At 42.5% G+C, this 22,740-nt stretch overlaps 1 protein-coding gene across 2 annotated transcripts in view; it reads right to left on the bottom strand.

Annotated features, from left to right (window-relative positions):
* Positions 1-22,740, bottom strand: part of SND1 (staphylococcal nuclease and tudor domain containing 1) — an 876,127-nt gene that overhangs the window by 532,856 nt on the left and 320,531 nt on the right. For both annotated transcript variants that reach the window (XM_088447470.1, XM_088447461.1), the window contains exon 13: positions 22,348-22,458. In XM_088447470.1, the coding sequence (XP_088303596.1) occupies positions 22,348-22,458 (111 nt within the window). The remainder of the gene's footprint in view (positions 1-22,347; positions 22,459-22,740) is intronic.

The raw sequence follows: 22,740 nt of genomic DNA, 5'->3' as shown, positions 1-22,740 counted from the left end.
CTACTAAGGCAACCTCTTTCAAATGAGAACAAAACGCTTTACAACGTAAAGATTATATATTTACAATTCAGTTCCATCTTATTGCCAAGTACACACTGCATACTCAGTGAACATAATTTGCAAGAGGGGATGCTTGTCAACAATGTGAAGTCGTGTGTGGGTGTATATAAAATGACCTGCAGGCTGTGTGTATAAGGTGTATATAACACATAAATGCATTCTGTGTGTATATTTGGGTCCCATTCCCAAGATATTTCATTATGATATGCAAATATTCCAAAATATGAAATATTCCGTTATCCAAAATACCCCTGGCCCCAAGCATTTTGGATATCGGAGACTCAACCTGTACATTGTTAGAGAATTAAAAATTGTGTAAGGGTAAATTAATAGGACAATAGCAATAAAAGGAGGAAGCAGGATTAAACACTGGATAACTTATTCCATTCCCCAACAGTAGAAGCCAGTTTTATTATCCTGCATTAGTTATGCTAATCAGAATTCTATCACAGTATGAAAATAATTTTCTACACTTTCACAAGTGAAGCCACCAAGATCTAAAGTAGCATACTAAAACCTGCCCTTTATCTACAAGCATACATTCATGCAATTCATAAAACCTCGCCTTCAGGCCAAAGATGTACAAGTTCAAATGCCCAGCAGAAAGGAAACAATGTCTTTTTATTGATCACAGAATAGTACGCTATTGAATTTTAGAGTTTATTTTTTGATAACTCAGGGGTCATAAGAGAACAAAAGATGCCCAACTAAGGGACAGGAGCACAATTCTTCGCGTGCATTAGCTATAGTCCGTCCATTGACGTCAGTGGGAATAGAGGTCTCTGGACTGGAGTTATCTTTATGTGGCGTCTGTATTGGGGAATGTCTGAGCTACTCTTGCTGTGTCAGGTAACTTGCAACGCCTTTTTAATCCAATTAAATAGATTAGTTTGTTTCTGCAAAAGGCCTACGTATTTAGAGATTAAATAAAAATGATTTCTATGGGACAATAGTGGAATGAATATTAGATGTGTAATCTTTTCAAAGCATATAGAATTCCTGCCTTTCTTTGACATATATCCTTCTCCAAAAATTGAAAAATCTACTTTATAGAGTGCAAAGGCAAATAAAATACCATATATGGCACATTTACTAATAACTAGTCTCGCAATCTAGGCATACATTTTACAAAGGAGCCTAAATATTAAATAACGTCTTATTTCAAATAGGACCAAATATAAAAGTATTTATACTTGTACTCTAATAACCTACAAATGTAACCTTTAACCTCCTTCAAAAATGCAAATTTGTGAGCCATAAACATGGTCATGCTGGCTGTGCTGAACTTCAGATGGGGCGATGTCGCTGATGACGGCATGCAGGTAAGTGGAGGATGAAAGGCTGTATTGTAAGGTATATAGCTGATTGTGCAGTGTTCCAACGGGCCTCGGGTCAGCTGGGATACACATTGTTCTGATGTGTACCCAGCCTAACTGTAATCAGTGACTACCGACATTGGGGTTACACAAAAATTTCAAACTGAGCGTGAGATTTATGAGAAAATATGCCAGCCATCCAGACAAGCTATGCAATGACTTGCTTCCAGTGAGTGGTTTACATATTTGCCAATAGCCAGTTTAGAAACGTGTTTCTTTATTGCTAGCTAGCAAGATGAGTGCAGGTTTGAGACATGTCTGCCAAAAATTTTGCACAAAGTTTTATAATGGAGCAGTCACTTGCGTAGTCACCTGGAAAGTACCTGAACTATAGGCTAGATTCTGTTTTTGCTGATGAAATACATGGATTGTACAAAGAATGCCATTACATTTTGCATATTCGCATGTTGCAGAATGTTATTGTTCAAGTAAAATGTAGGCCATTGATGAGCAACAGGGGTCACTCTGAGCCTTCGCTTGCAGCCCCCACAGCTCCTTATTTGTGATATTTGTTAGTAGCTTGTAATGCTTTTTTATACTGAACGCTGATGTGTTATTACAGATCAGAGTCTTTCACTGATTAAATGTAATAATTTACTACGGAGTTTAAAAGTAATGTGTGGCCGTTTTGAATGATAAAAGGTAGCTCCAGAAGCATATCAGGTTGCCTATCACGGCTCTAGGCTCTATACTAGAGCTGGGACTAAAGCATTCTGCTGTGTTGTATGGTTGTAAGCCTGGCACCTTTTTAAAACAGATCTTAATAAATACTCACTGAACTGTTCTAAAAGTGTTGTTCATCTCTAGTGCAGGGGGGAATTGTGCTGTGTTATTGCACATCTTCTACATTTTGCTAATCAAATAAATTGAGCACATTTTTTAGGGTTAAACAAACGCAACATTGCATGTAAAAATGCTTTAATGAGATGTAATGGTACACTTTTAAGTGTTTGCAAGTGGGATAGACAGACTAGTCTTGAGAGCCACGCTTCACATAAGGTGCAACAAACCACTTCAAGCCAAGGTCACCTGCTGCAAGTCAAGGAATTGATATGAATTGTATGGCTTGGGGCAGGATGCAATGTTTGAAAAAGCTTTGCTATTCTACTCGGCTTGTGAAAAGCATCTATTTACACCAATCATCTAAAAACCATGTGCCTGATCCCAGTAAGAGAAAGGAAATCCAGATCAAATAAAGGGAGATTTCTGCTGCTGTGTGACACGGAACTGCTGCGTGCATAAAAATAAGAATCTTATCGTTATCTCTCTCAATTATACAAGGAAAAGAGATTAAGCATGTGATATGATAAAGCTCCTTTTTTATTTGATACACCAAATAGGTGATTGCAAATGCAATTGTCATGCAGAGAAAATCCAGGTCAACCTTCAGGTTGTGTCCTTCATTGACTGACGCAGAAGAGATTCTGTTGCTCAGGTCAGATAGGCATTGAGACATAAAAGAGGGGTCTGCAGCATAGCTCACTCTACGAATACTCACTGTACCTAAAACAAATAATATAGGCAAACCAAAGAGCAATAAATACCTTTATTTGATTTACATACATTAGGTGTAAGAACTGCTAATGCTTTCACAAAATAAAATAAGTTCAGCTGTAGACTCCAAGGGAAGTGTGCCCCTTAGTGGACACATGATGTTAATATACATTATCTCTTCTCAATAATATAATATATATATATTTTATCTTTCTTTTGTTAAGTACCTGGTTTAGGGATCTGATTCAGGGGCGGATCTGCTCCTTGGCCAAGATGGCATTCGTCGTCCAGCGGTGCCACCTGCGGCCAGGGGGTAGAATCAGGGCGGGACTGCCAGGACTGGAGTCCCAGGTCCGCCCCTGGATCCTACCCTGTACAGAAGACCAGGGCTGGGCCTTGTACAATAAAACTTTTTCTTTATACAAGGCGCACGTGACATCATGCGCGCCACATCGCAGCGATGTTAGATTTGAGGAACTGCCCACAATGTGATGGACAGCCACACAAACAGACATAATAAGTATCTGTGGACTGCAGGGGGCGGGAGGTCAGGGGCTGGAGCTGAAGAGAGAAGTGAGGGCTGGCTGGGGGACATACGGGGGGGCTGCCTAATAAAACATTCGGGGCTGGCTGGGAAGACAGAAGTGGGTCTGCCTAATGAAACAGAAAGGGGGTGCAGTTGGCTGATGAAACAGAAGGGGGTGCGGCTGGCTGATGAAACATAAGGGGTAGCTGGCTGATTAAACGAGGGGGAGCTAGCTCTATTAAGTTTTTTGTTCTTAACGTTATAAGTACATAGTGTAATTATTCAGAAAATATGGGGGCACCAGTCCATTACTTTGTAGGGGCGCTCGGACCCCTAGATACACCTCTGGTCTGTCTGTTCATTCAGGCTAAACTCTTGAGCCACTGGACAGATTTTGATGGGGTTTCACTATTCTATACAACATTGGTCGAGGAAGGTTTAGGTGTATGAACCATTCATCTGTGACAAAAGGGAGCCGAGCAGTGACTATTTTACTTAAGCAAGTCACAGAAAAAAACTGTAGTGCTGTGTGAATGACTAACTGCTGCTGCGAGGGTTGCATTCTGACTGGCTCTCTGAAAAGTGAGAGCCAACCAGAGCTAGCAATTTGTCTTGTTGCTTAGCAGCAGCCTAGAGAGGGAAGGAAATCAGGGACTGAGCAGGGTCACATCTGAGGAAGAGAGTGAGACAGCCTCCAACGAACGGACATGAAGATGTCCGTATGCAGACACAGTAGCCAGGAAGGAGCCAGGGTAGACATAGCTATCAGATTTATTTATTTTTTTAAACATACAACCATCGGAACATCATCTAATGATTTCCATTAGATTGTGGCAAACTTCGCCCCCCCACAATCAAATGGTAACACTACCATCAGAACAAAGACATTGATTGTTAGTAACCATCGGATTCCGAAGTCCATCCCTACGCTGAATCTGCAGGTGCACTCCTGCCACCACTCCTCCACCGTGATGTGTTCCCGCTCAGCCATATGTACTCGGTGAACAGGATGCACCTCCGATGTCATCGCTATTCCTGAACAGGGGCACCACAGTGAGGAACGTCAACAGGAAGACCCGGAAATTGTACAAAGAGGACATGGTGAGATGCAGGAGTGAGAAGCAGGGACCTGTGGCTAGATGCAAGGGGGCTGTGGTGAAATATAGTATGGGGTGGTGCAATGCAGGGGGCAGAAGTGAAAATCAGGAGACTGTTGTGAGATGCAGGGGGCTGGGATGAGATGCAGGGGAATGTGGTGACATGGCATAGGTTATGAGATGCAGGAGGCTGTGGTGGAATGAAATTGCTCCCCGAGCGAAGCCAGGGCGGGTGTATAGTATATCAAACATTTTACATTAAAAAGCTAATGTATTGGCAATGGTTGGGGCTTGTGGCAAAAATACTACTACCAAGTAAATTGTGTTGCACTTTAATATCCTAGAATAGTGCTCTCCTACAAATAACGTGCTCCTCTTCAGGATACAAGAAAAGAAGCAGAGCAGAATAGATGACATTATTGGGTGGGTTGGTCTGTGTACCCCCTTCAACTAAAAGAGTGATTAGTAAAAACAAAAACACCTTGATCAATGTTTAATACCTAGGGTGTTAGGTGCTACTGATAAATAAAAGAAGGAAGTGGTATGGCGCTGACAGTCTGGTCCCAAAAACACCCTAGAGTACAGATGTCCAGGATATTAAATGTCAGATTTCCATACATCAAATAAGGAAGGCAACCACCCACAGACACAATATGAGAACGCTTTTTAAGAGGCTCCAGCAAGCTGTCCCATGAATGCAGACATGTATTTTAAAATTGACTTTTTAATTGCATATATAATCCATGGCTTTAAGGATTTAAAGGTATTAGGACCCACACGCAGTAGCGGATAGGAGAACGTGTTGGTCAGAAGTAGAGTTATGTAGAAAGTAGATATGGGAATTGAACACTGAAGAAACTTATCGAAATGGAGATTGAGGAAGAATATGGAACTTGAAAGGGTCAGCAATAATCTGGGCCCATTTTATAAGCAAGCCATGCAACTACAGAAGCTGGATAGGAAGATGGAGAAAAATTGATCAGGTATTCCTAAGAATTATATCCAGATGACCCCAAAGAAGCAGAAGAAAGGATATAAAGATCATGAGAGACTCCTCAGAGCTAACGGGTCAAAAAGGGAAAACCTAGACTTCAACTCTGCAATAGCACCAAATATACTGTTGCTAAGGGAGATATACAGTCAAGTCCATAAATATTGGGACATTGACAGAATTTTTAGATTTTGGCTTCTATTCACCACAATGGCTTTGAAATGAAACAAACAAGATGTGCTTTACCTGCAGACTTTCAGATTTAATTTGAGGGTAATTACATCCAAATCAGGTGAACAGTGTAGGAATTACAACGGTTTCTATATGTGCCTCCCACTTTTTAAGGGGCCAAAAGTAATGGGACAAACTAAACAATCCTAAATCTAACTTTCACTTTTTAATACTTTGTTGCAAATCCTTTGCAGGCAATTACAGCCTGAAGTCTGGAACGCATAGACATCATCAGACACTGGGTTTCATCCCTGGTGATGCTCTGCCAGGCCTCTACTGCAAATGTCTTCAGTTCCTGCATTTTCCCTTCAGTTTTGTCTTCATCAAGTGAAATGCATGCTCAATCGGATTCAGGTCAGGGGATTGACTTGGCCATTGCATAACATTCCACTTTTTAGCCTTAAAAAACTCTTTGGTTGATTTTGCAGTATGCTTCGGGTCATTGTCCATCTGCACTGTGAAGCGCCGTCCACTGAATATGAGCATATAATATTACCCAAAACACTTCAGAATTCATTCTGCTGCTTTTCTCAGCAGTCACATCATCAATAAATACAAGGGAACCAGTTCCATTGGCAGCCATACATATCCATGCCATGACACTACCACCACCATGCTTCACTGATGAGGTGGTATGTTTTGGATCATGAGCAGTTCCTTTCCTTCACCATACTCTTTTCTTCCCGTCATTGTGGTACATGTTGATCTTTGTCTCATCTGTCCATAGGATGTTGTTCCAGAACTGTAATGGCTTTTTTAGATGTTGTTTGGCAAACTCTAATCTGGTCTTCCTGTTTTTGTGGCTCACCAATGGTTTGCATCTTGTGGTGAACCCTCTATATTCACTCTTGTGAAGGCTTCTCTGGATTGTTGACTTTGACACATATACACCTACCTCCTGGAGAGTGTTCTTGATTTGGCCAACTGTTGTGAAGGGGTTTTTCTTCACCAGGGAAATAATTCTTCTGTCATCCACCACAGTTGTTTTCCGTGGTCTTCCGGGTCTTTTGGTGTTGCTGAGCTCTCCGGTGCGTTCTTTCTTTTTAAGAATATTCCAAACAGTTGATTTGGCCACACCTAATGTTTTTGCTCTCTCTCTGATGGGTTTGCTTTGATTTTTCAGCCTAATGATGGCTTGCTTCACTGATAGTGACAGCTCTTTGGATCTCATATTGAGAGTCGACAGCAACTGATTCCAAATGCAAATGTCACACCTAGAATCAACTCCAGACCTTTTACCGGCTTAATTGATAATGAAATAACGAGGGAATAGCCCACACCTGTCCATGAAATAGCTTTTGAGTTAATAGTCCCATTACTTTTGGCCACTTAAAAAGTGAGAGGCACATATTGAAACTGTTGTAATTCCTACACCGTTCACCCAATTTGGATGTAATTACCCTCAAATTAAATCTGAAAGTCTGCAGTTAAAGCACATATTGTTTGTTTCATTTCAAAGCCATTGTGGTGGTTAATAAGAGGCCAAAATTGGAAAATTCTGTCAATGTCCCAATATTTATGGACCTGACTGTATATATATATATTTTATATATATATATATATATATATATATATATATATATAGCAAGCCTTGGGTGTGGCTTAATGTGATCAAGTATAATCTAATACCAAAGTGGTTTATTGGGATTAACCAGCGCAGTGAGCCACAAGTTTTTCCTGGATTTAATTTTAAGTTTTATCTGTGAAGCCTTCACCAGACTTCTCTCACTTGCAGCAGGTGATACCTTTTTTATTAGCAACCACTATTAGCGCAGGGAGATAATTAGAGTTATGGTAGACCAGTGTTGGCTAACCTTGACACTCCAGCTGTTGTGGAACTATATATCCCAGCATGCCCTGCCACAGTTTTAGCATGCCCTAATAGCAAAACTGTAGCAGTGCATGCTGGGTTATGTAGTTCCATAACAGCTGGAGTGTCAAGGTTAGCCAACACTGCGGTAGACTGAAGGCCCCCATACATCAGAGATTGATTGCAGCAATCATGCAATTTGCAATCGATTGTGTATAAAAATCTTTCCCTTTTTCAATCAATTGCAGAATTGCCACAATCGATTGAAAAAGGGAAGGATATTTATACACAATTGATTGCTGCTCTGGTGTATGGGGGCCTTTACCTGGAAAACATTTTTTTTTTAGGTCAATAGGGTCCATAGGGATATCATGAGGATATTATGGTTGGAAGACCAGGCACCAAACAGTTAAAAACTTTGGCTTTCAGAATGCCCCGGGTCCTCCTCCATATATACCCAGCCCCTAGACATAGGACTTGAGTTTAGTTAGCAAGCCCAAAGGCAAGACAAGGAAAGAGGATAAGGAAGTACAATCGTACACCAGAAACACTTTTACAAAAGATGAGGGAATCTGTGACCGAAAGAAAAATACCCAATGAAGCCAGGTGCATCAGGGTGGGTGCCCTGTGGACCTCGAAGAAAAAAATAATTATCCAGGTAAGTCTACCATAACTCTAATTTTCTTCTTCGGAGTCCATAGGTATCCACAGGGATACCATGGGGATGTCCTAAAGCAGTTCCCCTAGGGTGGGAGATGCTCCTGAGCAGAAAGGAGAACTCATCGCCCAAAGGAAGCATCCTGAGAGGCAAAAGTATCAAAGACATAGAACCTAAGAAAAGTGTGAGAGAAGACCATGTGGCAGCCTTGCATAATTATTCAGCAGAGGCACCACAACAATGCCCACAATGGCCCTACAGACCGAGTAGAATGCACAGTCACCATGCTTAGGACAGGAAGATCAGCCTGTGTATACACCTGGGAGATAGTCATGCGTAGCCATCTCGCCAGAGTCTGTTTACTAGCTGGCCATCCTCGATTGTTAAAACCATTTAATACAAAAAGAGAATCTGATATTCTAACAGAATTCGTACGCACCACATAAATACAAAGAGCATGAACTACATCCAGGGAGGCTTCACCTACAGAAGGGTCTGGAGCCTGAAAAGCTTACATGAAACAGGACACTACCTTAGGAAGGTAACCCTCCGTTGTACGAAGAACAGCTTTATTCTGGTGAAAAAACAAAATGGGGAGCGACAAGAGAGCGCTGCGAAATCTGAGAGATTGCGAGCAGATGAGCTAGCAAAAAGAAAAATTGTCTTCACTGTCAACCACTTCAACTCTACAGAGTCTAAAGGTTCAAATGGGGATGCTTGTAACCCCTTAAGAACCAAAGACAAATCCCACGGTGCTACTGGTGGAACAAAAGGAGGCTGAACCAGCAGAACTCCTTGGAAAAAAATTCTAACATCCGGTAATGAAGCAATCATCTTCTGAAATGAGACTGGTAGTGCAGAATCCTGCACCTTTAAAGTAGCCAGGTGGAGACCCCTGTCTAATCCTGCCTGCAAAAAAGCCTGAATCATGGAAATTCTGAATACCTTAGGATAATATTCCTTATGGGAACACCATTAACCAAAGGAATGCCAAACTCTAAGATGCGGGCAGAAGCAGGCTTCCTTGCCCTAAGCATCGTCTGAATAACCTAACTGGAAAAACCCTTTGTTTTTAGGATGGAGGTTTCAAGAGCCATGCCATCAAAGCTAAGTGGGACAAGTCTGAATGTCGGCAGGGGCTACGGACTGTCTATTGACAGATTCTGTATATCGGTGAACCAATGAAGTCTGGGCTAAGCTGGAGCGCACCAGTATTACCAATCTGCTTTCCTGCTCGATTTTCCTGAGAATTCTTGGAAGCAGGGAAACTGGAGGAAAGAGATACGCCAACCTGAAGTCCCATCTTACTGCCAGTGCATCCACGAAGGCTGCTGATGGGTCTCTGGACCCGTACCTTGTGGTGACACACCAAGAGGTCCATCTCTGGTAGACCCCATTTGTTTACCAGGAGCTGAAATACCCCCAAATGGAGAGACCACTGCTTCCCAACTGAGTATTCCCGGAAAGAATACGGCCGAGATGGCTGGGAGAGGACGTTCTGCCCAAATGAGAACTCTTGTCACTTCTTTCATGGCCTCATTACTTTTTGTGTCTCCCTGATGATTGAGGTAGGCTACTGTCGTCGCGTTGTTGGACTAGATCTGGACAGGCCTGCCCTGAAGCTGGTCCTGTGCCTTGACAAGTGTTTTGTATACTGCTTGCAGTTCCAGAATGTTTATTGGTAGATGACTATCTTGACCTGTCCATCTCCCTTGACAGGTGTGATTACCTGTCACTGTCCCCCATCCGTGAAGACTGGCGTCCATGGTGAGGAGACACAATTTGGAACCCAGAACAGGTGACCCCTGTTTAGATGCTCCTTTTTTAGCCACAAGAGGGAGTGACGAACCTTTGAAGTGAGAAAGATCATCTGGGACCGTATTGAATGATACTGTCCGTTCCACCTTGAGAGAATCAACCTTTGCAGAGGCCTGGAATGGAACGGAGCATAGCCCACCATGTCAAAGGTTGATAGCATTGATCCTAGTATCTGCATAGCTGACAAAATGGATACTCTTTTCCTGCATATCAGTTTGTGTATCCACATTGCTAATGCCACCATCTTGTCCTCTGGCAGAAACACCATTTGTGCCCAAGAATCTAGCAACGCTCCCAGATAAATCATCTGCTGTGTTGGAGAAAGTGATGATGTCTTCCAACTGATGATCCAGCTGTGCCTTTGTAGGCAGACTATGGTCAGCTGAAGATGGTGTTGCAACACCCCCAGAGTCTGTGCCAATATCAGAAGGTTATCCAGATATGGCAGTATTCGGACTCCCTGACGCCTGAGGTAGGCAGTCATGACTGCCATCATTTGGTTAATACCTGGAGAGCCGTAGAAAGGCCAAAGGGTAGAGCCTGAAATTGGTAATGTTGTTGGAGGACAGCAAACCTTAAAAATTTCTGGTGGGATGAGATAATTGGAACATGCATATATGCATCCTGAATATCCAGAGAAACCATGTAAGCTCTCGTCTCCATAGCCAAAATAATTTTACGAAGAGTTTCCATGTGGAACTTGGGAACATGGATAAACCTGTTGAGGGTTTTTTTGATTCAATATAGGGCGATATGCCCCATTTGGTTTCTGGACCAGAAATAGATTTGAGTAATAACCCCTTCCCTGCAGCAGGTAGGTACTGGAGTTATCACCCTTCCCTGCAGCAGGGAGTGAATTGCTTCCTGAAAAGCCAAGGCCCTGCCCACATCCGACGAAGGCTTTGTGGCAAAAAAAAACTCTGGTGGGGGTGTCTCCTGAAAGTAAGGGCATACCCCTGAGAGACCACTTCTCAGACCCAGGCATCTGTGGTTGTTTGATGCCAACAATCCGCAAACTGATGTCGGCCCCCCACCCTGGGATCCATCAGGCCGAGGGCTTATTATCTGACCTAGAAGCTAAACATCTTGTCTGGCCAGACCCCTTAGTTTGTCGCTTTGACCTGCAAAAACTATTCGGCTAGGAGGAAGTCTGTCTTTTGGTTTTCCACTGATGACAAAAAGACTGAAAAGAAACCTGCTTAGTTCTACTATATGATGTAGATTGCAGACCTGCTGACTTTGAAGCCACCAGAGTAGAGATCATACTATCCAGCTCTGCTCCATGAAAAGGTAAGACTTCCAGCACCCATTTGGTAGGGAATTTTCCAATGCCCAATCCATTCTTCAACTGCTTTAGCTACCCAGGCTCCAGCAACAGCCGGATGTGTAACCACTCCAGATGAAGTAAAAAAAATCGCTTGAAGACGAGATTCAATCTTTTTGTCTGCGGAATCTTTCAGCAAAGAAGCTGATGGAATAGGCAATGTAGCCTTCATTAGATGCGTTACATGAGCATCCACAGTAGGAGGTATCTCCCACTTAGTGCATACCGAAGTGGGAATGGGTACAATGATTGTATTCTCTTATCCACATAAAATCGCTTATCAGGGTTTCCCCATGATTCCTCAATAAGCTCAGTGAGCTGTTCAGACTCAGGAAATACTGTTTTGACCACCTTTTTTGATGATTAAACATAAGAGGCTTCTTACTATGAGTGTGTTCATCATCCTGAATATCTAGGACTGATTTAACCGCCCTCACCAAAGTAGTAACATCCACACTAGATGGATGATCCTCTTCTCCAGAAGTAGTTCCTGGAGAAGAATCCTGTGCATCATCAGACTCCTCTGAGGATGCGTCTGAATCCATATGTTGAACAGACTGAGATAAAGACATCTTACGTTTAGGTGCTTTATTCACTACTGGTCTGTTATCAACATAAGCTGGCGTCATGCTCTGACTAGAATGGTTATCCACATCCTTAATAGAGGAATGCCCATGAGGTGAAAACATATGTGGACACCGCATCCAAGGAGGCATCGTTGGAGTAGCCAAACGATCCACCACCTGCATCATAACCTGGGAAAAAGAAGCAACCCAAGATGGCTCATGTCCTACAGTTAAACCGGACTTGCGAGATGGCTCTTTAAAATAGACAGTACATAAATCCTCCTTTACGTCCTGTGAGGACACGTCGCACGTTTTACATGAAACTAACAGGTGGCTCCCCCTCGTTTCCCTTTATCATTATATATGTTTAAAGTAAAGGCAGCATACACAAAGTAACGTGACAGTCTTCTAAATGAATGTAAAGCACTCAGAAAGAAAAAACAGCGACAGTTGACAGATAGAAAATTATAGTCAGTCAGCAGCTAGCAAACAATCACACACAATGCGTACGTAATATAATTACTATGGGCTCAAAAATCAACTACAGCAACGCAAAGTATTAGTAGGATATAGAGCACCGTATACCTTAACCAAGGGAGAGGTATACAAGGAGACTGATCCAGACCCCCTGAGACCAACAGTTACTAGGTGCACAACATGGGCCGTGAGCATCTTTATACATGTGGAGGGTAGGCTGAGCAATCCAGATGCGCAAAACCAATATATCAGGATTATGTCGGGGGAGAAACTGCAGGGGAACGCCTCCTGGTAGATTGGCATCGTGGCAGCAAACAGTCACATATAACGCATACTATAATGAGCTCAAAATCAACTACAACATCGCAAAGTATTAGTAGAATATAGAGCACCGTATACCTTTAACCTAAGGAGAGGTATACAGGGAGACTGCCAGACCCTCCTGAGACTACAACTACAGTACAAGGTGCACTGAGCATGGACTGTGAGCGTCTCTACCCATGGAGAGTAGGCGGAACAACCAAAACGGCGAAACCTATCAGTACTGCGTCTGGATCAGGGGAGGAGCTGCCGGGGGAGCGCCTACCTCCCCTTACGCTCCCTTTATCTAACCCGGTACGCTGGCCTCGTGGGAGCAGTTATGCGTCTGCTGTCGATCCCCAGCGTCCAATAAGGCTCCAGCTGGTGTAGTAACAACACGGACAATCCCTGGTACTAACAGCAGCGGCTTCTCATGTGTCTCTACACCAGAAGCAAGGATTGCCGAGTGCAATTCCCCGCAAGCAAGGAATCGCCTTACCTGACATCTCCGTGCATCCGATGCAGTCCAGGTCGCAGCATTTTTGCTAAGCCACGACCCACCAAAATAACCAGCACAATTACCGATGTTGCGGCCCGGCAGAGGTAGATTGAGTTGCAGTCCGTGCGTCTTGACACACTTAGTACTGCCAACTCAAGAAAACAAACCAATAAAAATCATAAAATGAAAACTTAGGCATGCCTAAGCAGTGCCCTGTACAAAAGGTGCGTCTGATCCTGCCACACCAAATGAACAAACTGGAGTCCTATGGCTAGGGGCGGGATATATATGGAAGAGGACCCGGGGCATTCTGGGAGCCAAAGTTTTTAACTGTTTGGTGCCTGGTCTTCCAACCATAATATCCCCATGGTATCCCTGTGGATCCATAAGGACCCCAAAGAAGAAATTAGCGGTATTTTCGCTTCACTGTGTATTATTCGCAAAACAATGCAAATAGGACACACAAGCCGCTTCTACTGATTAAAATATACGGCATGCCTTTATTCTGTGTGCAACTGCGGGTATACTTGCGAAATGCTACATTACAGTGTCAGAGGTTTTATCACTGTAATGTAGCATTTCGCAAGCAGATACACCCGCAATTGCACTCAGAATATAGGCAATATTGCTAAAAGGCAATTACCTAGAAATCAGAATTCAGGCAATTCAGCAGATCCCTGGGCTCTTCCATGTGGCCACTTAAGACGTTCTGAAAGACAATATGCTATCTGTCTGAAACAAAGGACTGGGCCTTATGGGATGTGGAGAGACCAGCATGGTCTGACAATCTATACACTTCTGCTGATCCAATCTCTCCATCAGAGAGTGCAGTGCTGTGGTGGGGGCATGGAAGAGTAGCCGGGAGCCTGAATCCTAGACCACCAGTATCCTTTTGGGACCGGGTTGTATCAAATCATCAGTATTGTGTCTACCACAACAGTTCTAAGTGATTAAGTGAAATGTAACTCAAACAAATCTGAATGACCGTGTAATTGTGTTTTGTTACAAATAAGACCTTATATTTAATAAATGGTCCTACTTCTACATTAAATGATTTATATGCAAAACATGTACAAATTGTTTTCTTTTTTTTTTATTCTGTGTGGAGCATTCCTTAGGGATAGTACCAATCAATCTAGTAATTGACTGCATGGGGGCATGTGAAGGAGGATGTTGAACAATATGGGGACAAGTGAGGGTCTGAGGAATATTAAAAGGGGCATATGGGGAGATCTGTTACACATAAAAATCATGTGGGATGGTCTGCATGTGGGGTGGTCTGCATGTGGGGTGGTCTAAACGGTAAATCTTGTATTCCGTCTTGGCACACCAAGTCCCGTTAGAATCTGCTAGAGCTGGACGTCTGTTTCGCCGAAAATGCATTTACACCGCAATGTTATGTGACTGGGACGCACCAGCTGACTGTGCTGATTCATTTGATATGTGACACTTGTATATCTGAGTGTGACGGAGTCTCTGAATCTGTGTATGAAGTGCTACAATGTAGAGGCCGTAGCTTTTTTCATTCCAAGTTCCATTGTGCTTCATATGCAGGACTCAGTTGCACACATATATACAAGTGTCACATATCAAATTACTCAGCACAGTCTGCTGGTGCCTCCTAGTCGCATCTCAAACGTAGTTACAACAAAAACAGATGACAGACGATAGCAGAGTTGCATAAGACCTGGTGGCTCACTCATGCTGCATGGCGTATTTAGGCTAGATGTATGAGGACACATCTGTAGGATCCCAATTTAAAAAAAAAAAAAAAAAAAAAGAAAAAATGGCCCGCATAATGAAGAACTTGGTGCAGTCACTGATGCAGTCTGTGTGCTTATTAATCTTTTCAAAAGCTATCCAATGTTGATACCTTTTGGTTGGATAGCCAGCAGGACTGAAAGACTGCCAGTAACTCCAACTTGTTATCATAGAGACCATAAAAAGCACCTTCAGTAAGAAAGGGGGGGGGGGAATTAAACGGATAACCTTGGAAACAATAACTCATCAGAAACTCCTTTGATTTACTTTCTTAGAGCATGGACTGGAGGAGGCTCTGCAGCGTGGAACAATAAAGCCACATGTCGCAGTGAACAACAGACGACCATACTGTGCCGTAACTAGAAATGTTTTCACCGAGAGTCAAGAATTTTAGTCTATGCCAAGGAACTAATGTTTAGACTTTGATATATCTCAAGCTTAAGAATCACTGTCCATTTACTAAAATGCTTTCAAAGGCAAATTATAGTGAAAAGAAAATTATACACATTTTCTAAAACTCCATGTATGAAGGCATCGGTTCATGCATATAAACAGGACTCATATTTCATACTGATAAATCTACTTTCATAACAGTGTTACCTGACTGAAGATTGCAGCTCTGCAAGAAACACCTACAGGAAATGTGTAGAAAGAGGGGGAAGTAACCATTTCTTTCTTTTTATTTGAGTCACTCATGTGAATAATAAAAATATCCAATTGATCATACATGTCAACAGACGATAAAACAAAATAGAGGAGTCAGCAGAAAGGATTAAAGCATCAAATAAGTGGCGGTTGTGTAGTGTGCCGCGTAACGAGAGCTGCTGGTCACATTATAGAATAGACCAGGCAGCACTGCCGCTGATCTACTCTGAGAAGCTCAGACGCGACTGGGCCTTGCCTAGACATGGCAGCGTGACATCACAGTTCACGGACACAATGTTCGCTGTCTGCCTGGCCGCCCAGCCCTGTGAATATCACGAAGACCCGCGGACAGTGCTCTGACAGTAGAGGAGCAGAGAAGACGGGAACACGTGAAGAGAGAAGCTGGTAAGGTAAGTGAAGGGGGTGGGTGGCAAACAATAACGGAGGGGAGGGAGAGTGTAGAATAACAGACGATGGGGAAGAGGGGGGGGGAGAGCAGAACTGACACCGGTGGGGAGGAGAGTGCAGAATAACCGACAACGATGGGGAGGAGGGGTGAGACAGCAGAAGGAGTGCCTGCCCTTTCTTTGCCAAGGGCGCTCGGACTGCTAAATACACCCCTGAGGCCAATGTGTGTTTTATTTCTCTGGGGCCAATGGATTTACATTTTATTCCGGTGGAGGCCAATGCACAGTGATGGCCAAAATTTTGAGAATGACACACATTGGTTTTCACAAAGTTTGCTGCTTCAGTGTTTTTAGACCTTTTTGTCAGATGTTACTATGGTATACTGAAGTAAAATTACAAGCATTTCATAAGTGTCAAAGGCTTTTATTAACAATTACATTAAGTGTATGCAATGAGTCAATATTTGCATGTTAACCCTTTTTTTTTTCAAGCCCTGGCATGCTGTCAATCAACTTCTGGGCCACATACTGACTGATGGCCGCCCATTCTTGCCTAATTCGTGCTCGGAGTTTGTCAGAATTTGTGGGCTTTTGTTTGTCCACCTGCCTCTTGAGGATTGACCACATATTCTCAAATGGGATTAAGGTCTGGGGAGTTTCCTGGCCATGGACCCAAAATTTATGTTTTGTTCCCCAAGCCACTTCGTTATCACTTTTGCCTTATGGCAAGGTGCTCCATCATGCTGGAAAAGGCATTGTTTGTCATCAAACTGTTCTTGGATGGTTGGGAGACGTTGCTCTTGGAGGATGTTTTGGTACCATTCTTTATTCATGGCTGTGTTCTTAGGCAAAATTGTGAGTGAGCCCACTCCCTTGGCTGAGAAGCAACCCCACACATGAATGGTCTCAGGATGCTTTACTGTTAGCATGACACAAGAATGATGGTAGCATCACCTTTCCTTTTCGGACAAGGGTTTTTTCCAGATGCCCCAAACAATCTGAAAGGGGATTCATCTGAGAAAATAACTTGTCCTCAGCAGTTCAATCCCTGTACCTTTTGCAGAATCTCAGTCTGTCCCTGATGTTTTTCCTGGAGACAAGTGGCTTCTCTGCTGCCCTTCTTGACAACAGGTCATCCTACAAAAGTCTTCGCCTCACAGTGCGTGAAGATGCACTCAACACCTGCCTGCTGGCATTCCTAAGCAAGCTCTGCTCTGGTGGTGCCCCGATCCCGCAACTGAATCAACTTTAGGAGATGGTCCTGGTGCTTGCTGGACATTCTTGGGCTCCCTGAAGCCTTCTTCACAACTATTGAACCTATTTCCTTGAAGTTCTTGATGATCCAATAAATGGTTGATTTAGGTGAAATCTTACTAGCAGCAATATCCTTGCTTGTGAAGCCCTTTTTGTGCAAAGTAATGATGACTGCACATGTTTCCTTGCAGGTAACCATGGTTAACAGAGGAAGAACAATGATTTCAAGCTCCACCCTCCTTTTAAAGCTTCCAGTCTGTTATTCTAACTCTGTATGACAGTGATCTCCAGCATTGTCCTAGTCAACACTCTCACCTGTGTTAACGAAAGAATCACGGACATGTCGTCAGCTGGTCCTTTTGTGGCTGGTCTGAAATGCAATTGAAATGTTGTTTTTGGGATTAAGTTCATTGTCATGGCAAAGAGGGACTTTGAAATTAATTGCAATTCATCTGATCACCCTTCATGACATTCTGGAGTATATGCAAATTGCCATCATAAAACCTGAAGCAGCAGACTTTGTGAAAACCAATACTTGTGTCACTCTTAAAACTTTTGGCCATGGCTGTAATGTGTTTTATTCCTGTGGAAGCCATGTAATGTTTTATTCCTGTGGAGGCCAATGTAGTGTGAATTATTCCTGTGGAGGCCAATGTAGTGTATTTTCTTTTATGTGGGAGCCAATATGTATGTTTTTTCATAGGTCGCGCATGCCATGTCGCCAGATGGTGTGCCTTGGCAATTTTAAAATCTTGCATAGTGTGCCACGAAATTGAAAAAGGTTGAAAATCACTGACCTAGAGTATGCATGGCCAACGGGTGGTAAATCATGCTGGGACTTGCAGTTTTCCAAAAGCTCGAGAGTCAGTAATTTTACAATAGGAGGCTAGGGGGTGGTGCGAAACACCCCCCATGGCATATTTTTTCAATAAAGTCTTTAAATAAATATGTTTTTACAAATATTTTCTAAACATTATTTAATTTAAAAAAAACACAATTTCTAACCAGTTTTGAGGTGGGAAAATAATCAGTTAAGTGGTTAAAAGCTGTAAGATTGGGCACAGAAACACTGGTTGAATAATTTTATGTATACTGTTGTGTAAAACCGAATGCTCCAAGTTAGAAATTATATCTAAAAATTTGAGATTTGCGCGTATTTTGGCTTTGGTTCTGGTTTTACAAAACCCTGACTTGTTTCGGTTTTGGATAGGATTTTTTTTTTTTAAAGGATAGAAACAGCTAAAAATCACATAATTAGAGCATGTTTTTGTTCCTACAGTATTATTAACCTTAAAACAATAATTTCTGGTCATTTCCAGTCAATTTTAACTACCTCATAACTCAATATTGCTTTCACTACTTTTAGTAGGCCAAAGGCTGCAGCGAGCTGGCTGGCTAAAGTAAGCAGCAGAGCAGTAGAACAAACACACGACAGTTTAAAAAGTATAGGACATCTTTGAAACATTACCACACAGCAGTGGCAGACAGGATAACAGTTTAATAAACTATAAAAATGTCAGTAAGCAATGCCTCAAATAGTGCAAAATGCAAAGAACAGAGGTACAGGATGGAATTGTCCTTGGGCCCTCCCACCCACTCTTATCTTGGATACTAAAAAGAACATGCACTGTTTAACAACCCAAGCACTTCAGCGACAAGGACTGACACTTTGTGGCTGAAGTCCTTGGTTATTTGAGCCTCCACAAAATTGTTTGGATGAACTACCTCCAATCATTAAGGAGGAGGTAGATTATGAGGTTGTTGGCGGTGGAGATTGCATGTGCTGGTCCTAACTGCTGGTAGCTGACACTGGGCTGCTTGTTACTAATTTACAAATTATTATAATTTTGTTAAATAAAGTGCATGAACTAGTTGCAAATTACGTAACCGGGTGCCTAGATGGTTAACATCTCTACTTCTATTAACTTTGGCTTCACAAATTATACAGATGCCTTCACAAATGTCAGATTTGGGTTAAAATAATTCCACAACCAATAAGTGACTTTGCTGGTCTTATTTCAGAGGCATGACAATAGCTTTCTTTTTAGAATGAGCAAGAACTGCTGCCACTGATGGTTGATTTACACAAACAACATCCTCATCCGCACCAGATAGGACACAATTTCTATTATTTCACCATATAATACTAGCCAAGCTGTCATGGCATCAGTGATTCGCTGTGCGACTGGGCGACAGCTGTTATACTTGCTTCCTCTATCAAAGGATTGTTTAACAGTCAATTGTTTTTTCATCTTAGTCATTTTCTGGGATTAAGTTCCATCCCCAGCAACAGCAGGCCTAGTGCTCAAAGATTCTTCTGAGGAATCCTTGATATGGGAGGAGTCACTTAGCTTTATCCTGGATGCAGAACTACCTCCGATCTGTAGTGAGGATACGGATGATGAAGGTGCTGGCGGTGGAGATTGCAGGTGGTGGGATCTAGCTGAGGGAAGGGAGCCAACCGATGCAGGGCTGTTATTTTTTAGCACCAGTTTCCGATTTTCCAAAAAACTTTCCATGAACTCATTGCAAATGACCTAACAGGAAGGAGGCTCCTAGATGGCTAAGGTCCCTACCTCTACTTACTGTGGCTTTACAAATGCTACAGATGGCTTGACAATTGTCAGTATTTGGGTAAAAATAATACCACACATAAGAGGTGGATTTGTTTGTCTTATAAGAAAAAGGCCATTGCCATGCCAGGGTATAACGGGCAAGAATTACTTCCAGTGGTGCCCGACTGGCATCAGCTACACAAATATCTCCCTCAACCTGTTGGACTTCCACAGAAGCATCCTCTAATTCTAGGTCAGGCTTGTCAGCATGTTGACTTGTGCTGCTCATCTCCACATTTGCAAAGGGTGCAGAAATGGTGGAAGGAGGCTCCTTTTCAAGTGCAGTGTTGAAAAGGTGAGGCTCACACATTGCACTTGCGGACACACTTAGACTCTCCTCAGGGTTTTGTGACAATTCTGAATCTGAATGCAGTTTCCTCTGCCTTAGTGGTTTTAATTTTTTTCACACCTCTTCTACACACTGAGTGAAAAAGGCGTACATTGTCATGAGAGGCAGAAGATGCCTCACTGACAGTTGCAGAACCAGCTCTCAAATAAAGGCCATGCCTTAACCTTTCCTTGCCACTTTATGTAGTGACTTATGTTTTTCTGCAGCAAACCGTCCCTTTATTAGAGGTGTTTTTTCTTTACCACTTTAAAATAAAGGTTCTGTGTTTTCTATGCCCTTGGGTATCGGCTTAACTAGATGCCGTTGAAGGAGGAGTATCCTCATGAATGGTGGCAGCAGCTGCAAAACTAGTACTTGGTTGCTACTCCAGCTGTTCTAATCGATTGATTGTCCTGATCCACATTGACACACTGCACATTAGACAAGGTAACATAGTCTTGCTGTGTTGGTTGAACGCACATACACACAGAACTTTCTAATTAAAAAAAAAAAGTTTTTTATGTTTTTGGGGGGTGAAACAGACAAAACCGTTGCACTGCACAAATATTATGGCAGTGGCCCATGACTGGACCCACTGACCATTAGACAAGGTAGCACATAGTCTTTCTGTGTTGGCTGAATGCACACAAGTTGTGCCCACTGTTCTGAACACACCAGGCTCCCTTATGCTGGCCTTACACGGGATGATTAATCACACGATTTGGGCAGTTTGTACAGGTTGGACAGTCCAATCATTTGAAAATAGTTGCATTTTGAGTCTTCTGCGACCCCGATGCATGTCCCTGCCGTCGTCTAGTTAAATTGCAGATCAGATGGTTTTGCAGACAGATCTCAACTGATCGTGTACGAATTGACACACATTATGTGATGTGATTGATCAAATCATATGGTCTTATGTGAAATAGTTGCATTTTATATACAAATCGTCCTGTATCTTAAGGGAAGAATTTTCAAGGGAAATCGTACAACTGATCTGACCAACTTTTGAATCTCACCGTGTATGGCCACCTTATCTCCACTCCACACAGAGTCCCTGCCTGCCCTATACAGATTTGAAGGGCCTTTTGACGATGCACTGCTGTATTCAGTGTCACACACACAATGAAATGCTCCCTAATCTATACATACAGTGCCCCTGCCTATACAGAAGCGATTCCCAACCTCTGTCTTCATGGCACACTAACAGTCCTGATTTTAGAGATAACCATGCTTGAGCACAGATGGGTATATCACAGTAACCAAGGCACTAATTAAGTCACCTGTACAGCATCCTTAAAACCTGGACTGTTAGTGTGCCTTGAGGACCGTGGTTGGGAACCCCTGTTGTACAGACTTGAAGGGACACCAACTGTGCACTACAGTAGCTGCTTGCTAGAAAACTGTCACTGAGAGCCCTGCCTACTCAGTCGGATCTCACTCTTGAAATGGTGCCCAAACACGTGGAGGGAGTTTTGTATGCACGCTAAAACACGTCAGATCCACCAACGGGAAGATGACTTTTTGGACCCAAGTCGGGCGGGAAATCCCGAGCCGGACTCGGATCCCCTATGTTCAGGTGGATCAGAGAACCGGACTCGCTCATCTATACTAAAAACACACGCTGGAAATACAGTGGTGATAGGACCGTTGGAATGGAAGAATCTAGCCAAGACTGTCTTTACTTTTAGAAAAATGGACATATCTTTTTTACAGATTAGCAGCAAGTTACAGGAAACTGAAATATATAATGAGATTTTTTTAACCATAGAACAATGATCACAGCCTGGAATAACAAACTTTTGATACACTGTAGAACAACTTGTTTACTTGAGAATGTCCTGCTTGGGGAATTGAGCAAAGATTACATTATTTACATTACAAGTGATGCACAATGTAGACTGTCCTCGGAGAGAGCTAGAAACTTGTTTTCTGTGAAAAACCTATCTGTGTTACACAACACAATATGATCAAGGCCACACAGGAAGCAAGAATGAAAATATATAAAACATCTAATTAAATTAAAAGCAACAATCCTTATTGTACATCTACAGAGACTGTCTCCTATACAGTCGCTCCAGGAAGAAGGCAGTCTGTAAATTAGTAAACCTACCGGGCCTCTGCTGCTAGCAGCTCATCATAGTGTGACGATCTCTGATCGTCATCCTGGCGGTAGCGGATAACAGTAGCCAGACCTTTGCTCACCAGGGCTTCTGCAATGTTTCTGGGGGGAAACACAAAATTCAGTTGTTAGGATAAGATTGGTAAAGCATTTCCAGTACTTACAAGTTCTGTTATGACAGAAATTGATCAAGGATTCTGATTTTTTTATCAGCACTTCTCAAATGGATGATTTACAACAGAAAATGGCAACAAAGGTTAAACATTTTTGGTATGGTGTATACCATAAACAGTATATAAAACTAGAAGTTACATCTAAACAATACAAATTAAATGTTTAGCAAGTAAAAAGTTATTTAAAGCAGCCAATTATACTGCATTAAAA

This window comes from Taudactylus pleione, unplaced genomic scaffold (assembly GCF_031769625.1).
Source record: "Taudactylus pleione unplaced genomic scaffold, aTauple2 ptg000019l, whole genome shotgun sequence".
Lineage (NCBI taxonomy): Eukaryota > Metazoa > Chordata > Amphibia > Anura > Myobatrachidae > Taudactylus > Taudactylus pleione.
Note: the sequence above shows the minus strand (reverse complement) of the source record. Positions and strands in the feature narration are given on the sequence as shown.